The sequence below is a fragment of the Hypanus sabinus genome, chromosome 1 (genome assembly GCF_030144855.1).
Source record: "Hypanus sabinus isolate sHypSab1 chromosome 1, sHypSab1.hap1, whole genome shotgun sequence".
NCBI classification, from domain to species: Eukaryota; Metazoa; Chordata; class Chondrichthyes; order Myliobatiformes; family Dasyatidae; genus Hypanus; species Hypanus sabinus.
In genome coordinates, this window is record NC_082706.1 from 158,455,556 (window position 1) to 158,468,871 (window position 13,316).

General features: G+C 41.8%; 1 protein-coding gene across 2 annotated transcripts in view; it reads left to right on the forward strand.

Annotated features, from left to right (window-relative positions):
* The first annotated feature begins 1,806 nt into the window (after positions 1-1,806).
* colec12 (collectin sub-family member 12) overlaps positions 1,807-13,316 on the forward strand; it is a 132,766-nt gene continuing 121,256 nt past the window's right edge. Inside the window, exon 1 of one of the 2 annotated variants that reach the window (XM_059979680.1) lies at positions 1,807-2,375. In XM_059979680.1, the coding sequence (XP_059835663.1) occupies positions 2,369-2,375 (7 nt within the window). In that variant the 5' untranslated portion in view covers positions 1,807-2,368. Of the gene's footprint in view, positions 2,376-5,235; positions 5,246-13,316 lie in introns of those variants that run through there. The other variant, XM_059979688.1, reaches the window with a different exon arrangement.

The window sequence follows — 13,316 nt, forward strand, 5'->3', positions numbered from 1 at the left end:
CCATCGTCCCCATGCCGAAAAAGTCTTCAGTGTCCTGCTTCAATGACTACTGTCCCGTTGCACTCACATCCATCATCATGAAGTGTTTTGAGAGGCTCATCATGAGGCATATCAAGACCCTGCTGCCGTACTCACCGGACCCCCTGCAGTTTGCGTACCGTCCCAACTGTTCAACAGACGACGCCATTGCCACCACCCACCACCTGGCCCTAACCCACCTGGACAAAAAAGACATACGTTCGAATGCTGTTCATAGACTTCAGTTCAGCATTCAACACAATCATTCCTTGGAAACTGATTGGAAAGCTGAGCCTACTGGGCCTGAACACCTCCCTCTGCAACTAGATCTTAAACTTCCTGACCTCAGTCAGTCTGGATTGGAAGCAGCATCTCCAACACCATCATAATGAGCACAGGGGCCCCCCAGGGCTGTGTGCTCAGTCCACTGTTGTTCACTCTGCTGACCCATGACTGTGCTGCAACACACAGCTCGAACCACATCATCAAGATCGCCAATGACACAACTGTGGTGGGTCTCATCAGCAAGAACAACGAGTCAGCATGCAGAGAGGATGTGCAGTGGCTAATGGACTGGTGCAGAGCCAACAAACTGTCTCTGAATTAACAAAACAAAAGGGATGGTTGTTGACTTCAGGAGGCCACGGAGCGACCACTCTCTGCTGAACATCGACAGCTCCTCATCAAAGATGGTTAAGAGCATCAAATCTTTTGGTGTTCACTTGGTGGAGAATCTCACCTGGTCCCTCAACACCAGCTCCATGGCAAAGAAAGCCCAGCAGCGTCTCTACTGTCTGTGAAGGCTGAGGAAAGTCCATCCCCCACCCCCCATCCTCACCACATTCTACAGGGGTTGTATTGAGAGTATCCTGAGCAGCTGCATCACTGCCTGGTTCGGAAATTGCACCATCTCAGATCGCAAGACCCTGCAGCGGATAGTGAGGTCAGCTCAGAAGATCATCGGGGTCTCTCTTCCTGTCATTATAGACATTTACACCACACGCTGCATCTGCAAAGCAAACAGCATTATGAAGGACCGCACGCACCCCTCATCGAAACTCTTCTCCCTCCTGCCATCTGGGAAAAGGCACCAAAGCATTTGGGCTTTCACCACCAGACTATGTAACAGTTTCTTCTCCCAGGCTATCAGACTCCTCAATACCCAGCGTCTAGACTGACAACAACTTACTGCCCTCTACTGTGCCTATTGACTTGTTTATTATTTATTGTAATGCCTGCACTGTTTTTTGCACTTTATGCAGTCCTGGGTAGGTCTGTAGTTTAGTGTAGTTTTTGAGTTTTACATAGTTCAGCGTAGTTTTTGTACTGTTTCATGTAGCACCATGGTCCTGAAAAACATTGTCTCGTTTTTACTGTGTACTGTACCAGCAGTTATGGTTGAAATGACAATAAAAAGTAATTTGACTTGACTTGATCTAACTTGCAAGTATAAGATCAGTTGTTCAAATCCTTTTCTCTTAAATTAATTCTGTCATTCCAGGAATTATCTTAGTGAACCCATCTTCTATATGACACTATAATTCTAGTCTGAAGTGAAAAAGATGGGTCTACATATATAAAATTCTATGGAACCATATTTTTTATATATAATGCAACAAAATGGTGGGGGATTCCAACGTACTCTACCGTCTTAGAATTCCTGTTCAGTTTTCACAATACCCCTGACGATTTCAAAGCTTTAATAACACTAGAGGAGCAGGAGGAATGTTTCAGCGAGGGAGTGACGTTTTGCACTTTGAAGCCAAATGAAAACCAGATTTTGTTGCGCTCATTTCTCTTAGGAGTCATGTAATGTGTAACACGATCAGGACATATTCGTTCGTATTCGCCCAAAGCATTACCTGAAGCTGTGGAGGAATGTGTGTTCATCCACACTGTATACAAATGTTGGGAGAGCAGGCAGATGATGAAAACATGTGCTAGAGGAGAGCTTGCAGGCTGGGTACTTCCTTTTACGTTTTACATTTTTGTGGTCTGCTTGTAGCCAGTGGATTAAATCCTCTACTTAGAAACTTTCAAAGATCCGGACACTTTGCTTTCTGCAGTTTGTAATCCAAGAGAGCGACACTCTCAGTTCAAGTTTGCCGGTCTTTCCAATATCAGAGGATACTCCGAATCTTGTTTTACAAGCGTTTTCATTTTTGCATATCTTCAAAAGAAATTCCAAGTATATGTAGTTTGAAAGTTCTGGATTCCTAATTTCTCAGATGTAATACATTGATATTTATAGAAAGTTCCAGCATGAAAGGTGCCAAGGACTATTAAAGAGGTTATATTTTTATATTGAAACTATAGTTTTCTTCCCTTTTTGAGTCTCTTCGCCCACGAAATGAAAGGTAGGTCCGAAGTTTGAGCGAAGTGTTACCGTATTTGCACGTTTAATGCTAGAAATCTCTGCTATTTCGATGATGTGATGATATGTCCTTGAATGCTTTCTTCTATTGAAAATGTTTCAATGTAAACTCTTAGAAATGTCTAACTTATGTCATAACCCGTTAATTTTGTGAAAATTAACTATTCTTAATGTGGCATTTAAAGCGCAAGGGATTCTTAATATTATTTATGTTTAATCGTGGTTTAACTTTGCCGCTACTTGTTATGTTGGGTCAACGCTGCTTTCTGCTTGGTAAAGTGTGCAAAAGCAGCGGAGGAGACGGCGTAAAACATAAAACCATAACATTGCTCATAAATGTTCCGAAACTTTGTCCAAAATGAATAACGATGGATCGACTTCACAATCCGAAATTTCCAATCATCTTGTTTACATTCTGAAAGCAGGAATTTTGACCTCGGGGTATTCAATGTCTTTCAATTGACTTTCCTAAAAAAATAACATCTGGTAGTAATTTTGTGGTAACGGGACTAGAACTGCTTTACTCGGCTGCTTGGAGTGGTTTCGAAATCTCCAGCAAATGCAGCATGCAGACATCAGAGGAATAAATGTTTGGTTGCTATACATTTCTGCAGTCGCTCTAATCGCAGCCCTTCTGTAAATTTACGTTTTTATCGTCATCAATGACTTGCATTTATATAGTACTTTGAAGACAGCAAAATGTCTCTAAATGCGGACTACGCTATATTCAAAGTTAAACCGTGAGTCCCAAAAGGAGATACTAGAATAGAAGACTCAGAGCCTGGTCACAGAGATAGGTTTTTAAGCAGAGTTTTAAAAGAGGAAGTGAATTTCAGAGGCCAGAGCATCTGAAGCTGAAGACCACCAGTGGAGAATTACCTCCAGATATGGATGTTTGGAAAGGATAGTAGGGTACAGAGACTGTGGTGTACAAAGGCTGTTGCAAGTATAGTCAAGAAGAAAAGAAAAGCTTAGGAAAGGTTAAAAAAAAAACTAGGTAATGATAGAGATCTAGAAAATTATAAGTCTGGCAGGAAGAAGCTTAAGAATGAAATTAGGAGAGCCAGAAGGGACCATGAGAAGGCCTTGGCAGACAGCATTAAGGGAAACCCCAAGGCATTCTACAAGTCTGTGAAGAGCAAGAGGATAAGATGTGAGAGTATAGGACCTATCAAATGTGACAGTGGAAAATTGTGTATGGAACCAGAGGAAATAGCAGAGGTACTTAATGAATACTTTGTTTCATTATTCACTACGGAAAAGGAATTTGGCGATTATAGGGATGGCTTACAGTGGACTGAAAAGCTTGAGCATGTAAATATTAAGAAAGAGGATGTGCTGGAGCTTTTAGAAGGTATCAAGTTGGTAAGTCACTGGGACCAGACAAGATGTACCCAGGCTACTGTGGGAGGTGAGGGAAGAGATTGCTGAGCCTCTGGCAATGATCTTTGCATCATCAATGAGGACAGGAGAGGTTCCGGAGGATTGGAGGGTTGCGGATAGAACCATAGAAAACTACAGCACCGTACAGGCCCTTCAGTCCTCCATGTTGTGCTGGCCCATATAGTCCTTTAAAAAAAAGTACTAAACCCACACTACCCCATAACCCTCCATTTTTCTTTCATCCATGTGCCTGTCCAAGAGGCTCTCAAATACCCCTAATGTTTTAGCCTCCACCACCATCCCTGGCAAGTCATTCCAGGCACTCACAACCCTCTGTGTAAAAAATTACCCCTGATGTCTCCCCTAAACTTCCCTCCCTTAACGTTGTACATATGCCCTCTGGTGTTTGCTATTGGTGCCCTGGGAAACAGGCACTGACTATCCACCCTATCTATGCCTCTCATAATCTTGTAGACCTCTATCAAGTCCCCTCTCATTCTTCTAAGCTCCGAAGGGAAAAGTCGCAGCTCTGCTAATTTTGCTTCATATGACTTGTTCTCTAAACCAGGCAACATCCTGGTAAATCTCCTATGCACCCTCTCCATAGCTTCCACATCCTTCCTATAATGAGGTGACCAGAATTGAACACAATACTCTAAGTGCAGTCTCACCAGAGATTTGTAGAGTTGCAACATGACCTCTCTACTCTTGAACTCAATCCCCCGTTAATGAAGCCGAGCATCCCATAGGCCTTCTTAAATACCCTATCAACCTGTGCAACGACCTTGAGGGATGTATGGATTTGAACCCCAAGGTCCCTCTGTTCATCCACACTCTTAAGTAACTGTTATTGTCCCCTTATTCAAGAAATGGAGCAGAGATAGCCCAGGAAATTATAGACCAGTGTGTCTTACTTCAGTGGTTGGTAAGTTGATGGAGAAGATCCTGAGAGGCAGGATTTATGAACATTAGGAGAGGAATAATATGATTAAGAATAGTCAGCATGGCTTTGTGAAAGGCAGGTCATGCCTTACAAGCCTGATTGAATTTTTTGAGGATGTGACTAAACACATTGATGAAGGTAGATCAGTAGATGTAGTGTATATGGATTTCAGCAAGGTACACCATGCAAGGCTTATTGAGGAATTAAGGAGGGATGGGATCCAAGGGGACATGCTTTGTGGATCCAGATTGGCTTGTACACAGAAGGCAAAGAGTGGTTGTAGACAAGTCATATTCTGCATGGAGGCCAGTGACCAGTGGTGTGCCTCAGGTATCTGTTCTGGGACTTTACTTTTCATGATTTTTATAAATGACCTGGATGAGGAAGTGAGGGATGGGTTTGTAAATTTGCTGATGACACAAAGGTTGGGGGTGTTGTGGGCAGTGTGGAGGGCTGTCAGAGGTCACAGCAGGACATTGATAGGATGCAAAACTGGGCTGAGAAATGGCAGGTGGAGTTCAACCCAGGTAAGTGCAAAATGGTTCATTTTGGTAGGTCAAATATGATGGCAGAATATAGCATTAATGGTAAGACTCTTGGCAGTGTGGAGGATCAGAGGGATCTTGGGGTCTGAGTCCATAGGACACTCAAAGCTGCTGCGCAGATTGACTCTGTGGTTAAGAAGGCATATGGTGTATTGGCCTTCATCATTCGTGAGTTTGAGTTTAGGAGCAGAGAGGTAATGTTCCAGCTATATAGGACCCTGGCCAGACCCCACTTGGAGTACTGTGCTCAGTTCTGGTCGCCTCACAACAGGAAGGATGTGGAAACCATAGAAAGGGTGCAGAGGAGATTTACAAGGATGTTGCCTGGATTGGGGAACATGCCTTATGAGAATAGGTTGAGTGAACTTGGCCTTTTTTCCTTGGAGGATGAGGGGTGACCTGATAGAGGTGTATAAGATGATGAGAGGCATTGATCAAATGGATAGTCAGAGGCTTTTTCCCAGGGCTGGAATGGCTAGCATGAGAGGGTACAGTTTTAAGGTGCTTGGAAGTAGGTACAGAGGAGATGTCAGACGTAAGTTTTTTAATGCAGAGAGTGGTGAGTGTGTGAAATGGGCTGATACTGTAGGGTCTTTTAAGAGACTCCTGGATAGGTACATGGAGCTCAGAAAAATAGAGAGCTATGGGTAACCCTAGGTAATTTCTAAGGTAAGGACACGTTCAGCACAGCTTTGGGGGATGAAGGGCCTGTGTTGTGCTGTATGTTTTCTAGTTTCTATGTTTCTAGATATGTTCATTAGGGTAGAACTGGAGAGATATAGGACTGATGTAGATTATCCAGATTGGGAGTCTCCAACCTGAAACAGTGCTTCTCTTTTTCTCCTCACAGATGCCACATGACCTGCTGAGTATTTCCAGCATTTTCTGTTTTTGTATTACATTTCCAGCATCTGCAGTTCCTTTCATTTTCACTCGGGAGGCTCTTTTGTTTCAATGGGATTCCTGCCCAATGGCCAGTTGGATTTACTTAAGCAGAAATAATATTTTTGCTTAAGTAAGTCCAAATTAGGAAGCAAAAACATAAGATCAAAGATCTGTTGGTGCACGCATATTATAGTTCCTGAAAATTGGGCAAGGATCATGATGCATGATTGACTTCTTCCTTTGGTTGAATGCGAGCAGCACAACAATTTAATATTGACGGTCACTGTAATGATTCTGATGTCTGGCCAATGCAAATCACACCATTATTTATCTGGGCGTATCACCAAGAAGCCAGTGTGGTCTGTGGCTAACACAGGTTAAACCTAGCTAATAATTCTTAAAGTGTATCTACATCTCTTAAAGGGGAGAGGAGGTGTTGGTGCTTGTATATTGGATGATCAGCTACTGGCTGTTCCATCATCTATTCTGAGTACTGGAGTGAGTAAACTGCAAGGTTTTCAAACATCATACTGGAGACTTTTCATCATGGATTGTCACAGACTAAAGGCATCGTAACTGCTGCTTGGATACCAAACATTTATTTACATTAATCCACACAAATATAGTTAAACAAGAGCTGTTTGTTCCAATTATGGAATTCCCTTAAGGATCCGTTATGGAAGAAATGCATAGAATTACATCGATATATTCCCACAATCGTTCTCAAGAAAAACATCTCAACCCTCTCCAATGTCTGCACGTCCTTTCTTAAATAAGGGATCCAGAACTGCTCACTATACTCCAAGTGAGCCTCCCAATGTCTTATACATAGAAACATGTCATTTGGCCTAGCCTTTCTATGCCACTATTTATGCCCTATGAAAACCTTCTGTAGTTTTTCCTCATCCATATCCTTCAATATTGCAATATATTCCTTCCATTCTCATTCATATTCATCCAGCCACCCATAAATGTATCTATGCAACTCTTTGTCTTGACATTTCTGCTGAATTTATTTTCAATTTTCTTGGTTGCAGTCATATGCTGATGACCTTCAGTTTCCACACAAGTTGAAACATCTCCTTTATCAACACACTTGATAATTTCAAAAAAGTTTCATGGAAATAGTTAAAGATACAAAAAAAACACAAACTACCATTTAATTGAGTAACAAATTATACATTTGTGCAGTACCTCTGATGTTACCAAATATCTAATTTCTGCTCTGGGCTCTGAAAGGAGAAGTTGAGGCCCTAGGTAGAGGAGATTCGATTTTGATGCTTGTACAACTGGTCTGGGTGTGAGGTTAGATTGCTCTGGGCACCAAGCTGATTTGAAGAGCTTGAGAGTTGCTTTGGGCTGGGCCCAGAGCGAGCTGCTGGGCAGCATGATCTAGGCCCTGGGCCTTTCACTGTGGTGGTTCCTGGGTCCTAGTGAGAGGTACGATTTGCTGTTTAGACAATTTAAGTGCTGGCCCAGACTGGAGGCAAGAGCTGATTTTGCTTGCTCTCCACTATAGTCTCCAGAGCCTTTCACTGTCCTGTTGTTTTGTCAATTTAAATGCTGGCCCAGATAGACCGAAAAGACAGGATGTCAGTCAGGATGAGAGCCAATCTTGCTTGTTCTCTGCGATCTTCATCTCCATGGCGCTGAGGCTATGAAGACTGCCCCAGATGCTGTGCTCAGTGCCCCTTAATATGATGAACTGATAAGTGAGGCTTTGGGCCTACTGTGGGCTGCTCTGGGGTTCAGATCTGAGGACTCAATTTTGATTCAGAATACTGCTACTCACTCAATTGTTAGCATGATTTGTTTTTTCTCCCTTTCTCTTATGCTGACTGTAGGTCTTTTTTTAAAAATTTATTCTATTTTTTTCTTTAATTGCATTCTTTCGTGTTTTTTGCTTTGTGGCTACCTGTGAGCAAACAAATCTCAAGGTTGTATAATTTATGCACTCTGATAATAAATGTACTTAAATCTTGAATCGCCTCATCATCCGGCCACCCCTTCTAAATTTTGTAAATCAAAATAATAAATACATGAGGTATTTTGGTAATATTACCAAAATTAATAGCTAATATGCGAGATGATTCCTTGGAAAAGACAGGTGGAATATTCCTTCTGCGTGTAGGTAATCATGGAAAAAGATAGATCTGGTCCTCGTGTTAAGATTCTAAATTGAAGGAAGACCAGTTTTGATGGTATCAGAAAGGATCTGGCAGGGTGGATTGACAAAGGTGTACTTGGGAAGTGGGAGGACATCAGAACTGAAACTTGCAGAGTACAGAGTTTGTATGTTCCTGTCAGTATAAAAGACAAGATAACAGATTAAAGAACCTTGGTCCGTAAGAATTATGGTGGTCCCGATTAAGAAAAAAAAGGAAGATAGCTAGCGGGTTTAGGCAGGAAGGAATAAATGAGGTATTTGAGGAGAATAAAAAATGCAAGAGGGCACTTAGAAATAAATCAAGAGGGCTAAAAGGCATGAGGTTATTCTACCAGACAAGAAGGAGAATTCCAAGGGCTTCTACGGATATCTTCAGAATAAAGGAATAGCAAGGGCAAAACTGGTCCCCTAGAAGATCAGAATGGTAATCTATGCATGGAACTGAAAGAGATGGGAGCAATCTTAAATGGAGCTTTTGCATTTGCATTTATTCAGAAGACAGATATAGAGTCTATGGAAGTGAGGCAAAGCAGCGGCAAGATTGCAGACACTGTACAGATTAACATATAACCTTATACGGTGTTTGCAGTGTTGAGGTAAATTAGGGTACATAAATTCCCAGGACCTGACAGGGTGTACCCTTGGATTCTGAGTGAGGCTAGTACAGAAATTGCAGGGGGCCTGGCTAGGTACTTAAGACATGCTTAGCCTTAGGTGAGGTGCTGGAGGATTGAAGGATAGTTAATATTGTTCTGTTGTTTAAGAAAGGCTCTAAGAATAAGCCAGGAAATTACAGGTTAATGATCCTGACATCTGTAGTTGGAAAGATATTGGATCTAAAGGATTGGATATATAAGTATTTGGATAGATAGTGACTGATTAGGGATAGTCAACATGGCTTTGTGCATGGTAGGTCATGTCTAACCAATTTTATAGAGTTTTTAGACCATAAGACCATTAGACAAGAGCAGAATTAGGCTATTTAGCCCATTGAGTCTGCTACACCATTTCACCATGGCTGATCCATTCCCCTTTCAACCCATTAATCTTTCCTTCTCCCTGTATCCTTTGACACCCTGACTAATCAAAAACATACCACCCTCTGTTTTAAATGCACCCAATGACCTGGCCTCCACAGCCATCAGTGGCAACAAATTCCACAGATTCACTACCCTCTAGCTAAAGAAATTCCTCTTTATTTCTGTACTAAATCAACATCCCTCTATTTTGAGGCTGTGCCCTCTGGTCCTAAACTCCCCTGCCACAGGAAACACCCTCTTCACATCTACTATCTAGGCCTTTCAATATTCAATAGGTTTCAATGAGATCCCCCCCCCCATTCTTCTAAATTCCAGCGAGTACAAGCCCATGCCTTCAGTAACTGCTCAAACAATAACTTCATTCCCAGAATCATTCTCATGAAAAACCTCTGAACCCTCTCCAATGCCAGCAGATCCGTTCATCTCCCAGTGTCTTATACAGCCTCTGCTTTATATCCTTATATATTCTAGTCCTCTTTAAATGAATTCTAACATTCCATTTGCCTTTATCACCAGTGATTCAACCAGAAAACTAACCTTTAGGGAATCCTGCACAAGGACACCCAAATCCCTTTTTTGAATTTTTGAATTTTTGAATTTTTGAGCCATTTAGTAAATAGTCTACTCATTATTCCTTCTACCAAAGTGCACACCCTTGCACTTCCCAACATTATATTCCCATCTTCCACCTCTTGGCTCATTCTCCTAATTTGTCTAAGTCCTTCTGCAACTTCTCTGCTTCCTCAACATTACCTGCCCCTCCAACTATCTTCGTATTGTCTGCAAACTTGGGCCACAAAGCCATCAATTCCATCATTCAAATTGTTGAAATACAATGTATAAAGAAGTGGTCCCAACATGGACCACACCCCCAACCCCTCTGTGGAGTACCACTAATCACTAGCAGCCAATCCAAAAAGGATCCCTTTATTCCCACTCTATGCCTCCTGCCAATCAGCCAATGCTCTACCCATGTTAGTATCTTTCCTGTAATACTTTGAACTCTTATCTTGCAAGCAGCCTCATGTGCGGCACTTTGTCAAAGGCCTTCTCAAAATCCAAGTAAACAGCATCCATTGATTCTCCTTTGTCTTATCCTGCTTGTTATTTCTTCAAAGAATTCCAGCAGAATGGTCAGGCAAGGTTTTCCCTTAAGTAAACCATGCTGACTTTGGCCTATTTTGTCATGTGCCACCAAGTACCCCAAAACCTCATCCTTAACAGTTGATTCCAACAGCTTCCCAACCACTGATGTCAGGCTAATGAGATTATAATTTCTTTTCTTTTGCCTACCTCCCTTTTTGAAGAGTGGAATATCTTTTGTAATTTTCCAGTTCTCCAGAATCAGACCAAAATCTATTGATTCTTGAAAGATCATGACTAATAATATCTCCACCATCTCTTCAGTTACCTCTTTTAGAACCCTAGGGTGTAGTCCATCAGGTCCAGCTGACTTATCTACCTGTGAACTTTGAGTTTTGCAAGCAATACCTCCCTACTAGTAGCAACTGCACTCACTTTTGCCCTTTAACACTCTTGAACTTCCAACATACTGCTAGTTCCTTCCACACTGAAGACTGATACAAAATACTTATTCAGTTCATCTGCTATTTCCTTGTTTCCCATTGCTATCTCTCCAGGATCATTTCCCAGTGGTCCAATATCTACTCTCAACTCTATTTCACTCTTTATGTATCTGAAAAAACTTTGATACAGTTTTGATATTATTTGCTAGCTTACCTTCATGTTTTTCTTTTTCCTCATAGTATTTTTAGCTGCCTTCTGTTGGTTTTTTAAAAATTCCCAATCTTCTAACTTCCCACTAATTTTTGCTTTATTATATACCCTCCCTTTTACTTTTATGTTGGCTTGTTTCCATTTGTCAGCTACAGTTGTATCATCCTGCCTTTAGAATACTTCCACATCTTTGGGATGTGTCCATCCTACTCCTTCAAAGTGGCTTCCAGAAACTTCAAATATTGCTGCTCTGCCATCATCCCTCCTAGTGTCCCTTACAATCAACTATGGTTAACTCTGTAATTCCCTTTAGCCCACATCAGACTTTAGCCTCTCCTTCTCAAATTGCAGGGTGAATTCTATCATGATCACTGTTTCCTAGGGTTCCATTACCTTAAGCTCCTTAATCATATCCAGTTCATTATACAATTGCTGATCCCCTGTTGGGCTCAACCACATGCTGCTCCAAAAAATCATCTCAGAGGGATTCCACAATTTCTCTCTCTTGGGATCCAGCATCAACTTGATTTTTCCATTCTACCTGCATATTGAAATGCTCCATGACTAACATAACAGTCCTTTTTTGATATGCTTATTCCATCTCCCATTGTATTTTGTAGACCACATCCTGGCTGTTGTTGGGAAGCCTGTAAGTAACTCCTATTGGCATCTTTTTACCCTTGCAGTATCTTAACTCTACCCACAAGGATTCTACATCTTCCAGTCCTAATTCACCTCTTTCTAAAGATTTGATTTCATATTTTACCAGCAGAGCCACTCCTCCTCCTCTGCCTACTTACCTGTCCTTTCGATAGATTGTTTATCCTTCGATATGAAGCTTCCTATTACAATTGTCTTTTAGCCTTGACTCTGTGGTATGCACAATGTCATACCTGCCAATATCTAACTGCGCTACAAGATCATCCACCTTATTCTGTTTACTGTGTGCATTCAAGTGTAATACCTTCAGTCCTGTATTTGTCACCCTTTTCAATTTTGGCCCCTTTTTGCACTGCAAACCATCCCACACTGCAATTTTGCCCTACCATCTGTCTGTCCTTCCTGATAGTCTCACTATATACTAGCTCTGCTTGTAAACCTACATCCCCATCCCAATCACCCCAGTTCCCACCCCCCTGTGAAATTAATTTAAACTCTCCCCAACATCTCTAGCAAACCTGCTTGCACAGATATTGCCTCACCTCTTGGGTTCACGTAAAGCCTGTCCCACTTGTACAGGTTATACCTTCCCCAGATGAGATCCCAATGATATGCAAGTTTGAAACACTGCCCCCTGCATCTGTTCCTCAGCTACACATTCATCTGCCAAATCATCCTGTTCTTGCCTTCACTGGTGCATGGCACAGGCAGCAATTCTGAAACTGTTACCCTGGAGGTCCTGCTCTTCAGCTTTCTACCCATCTTTCCAAATTCTCTCTTAGGACCTCCTCTCTTTTCCTCCCTATGTCATTTGTACCAATACGTACCAAGACATCTGGCTGCTCACTCTCCCCCTTTAGAATGTCATGTTAGAAGGGACACAATCCAAGATGTCCCTGACCCTGTCACCTGGGAGGCAACATCCCATCAGGGTCTCTCTATCATGTCCACATTCTCCTATCTACTCTTCTAACTATGGAATCTCCTCGCCACTGCATTCCTCCTCTGCCACCTTCCTTTCTGAGCCAAGTACCAGAGACCTTGACACCGTGGCTCTGCCTGGTACTTCTTCACTCAGATGGTGGTGAGAGTGTGGAACAAGCTGCCATTGCAAGCAGTAGATGCAGTTCAATTTCAACGTTTAAGAGGAATTTGAATAGGTACAGTACATGAATGGGAGGGGTTTGAAGGGTCACAGTCCAGGGGAAGGTCAATGGGACTAGGCAGATTAATGGTTCAGCATGGACTAGATGGGATGAAGGGCCTTTTTCTATACTGTACTTTTCTATGACCCTATTTAAATGAAATATAGAACAATACTATACAACTATTTAGTACTATACAACTGTGTATTGGATCCTAATATTTATTAAGAGAGGAATTCATTTAATGCATGCTGCTGTGTTCTCTTGATTTACTGTAAATAAATAAAAATCAGCACACACAGCTAATACAGATAATGGACTACCTTCATAAAATGCTTTCAATGACTACATCTTTCAAATCTTCGTTTTCATTGTAATATTCAAGATGATTATCGATACCTACAAATTCTTAGCAGTTG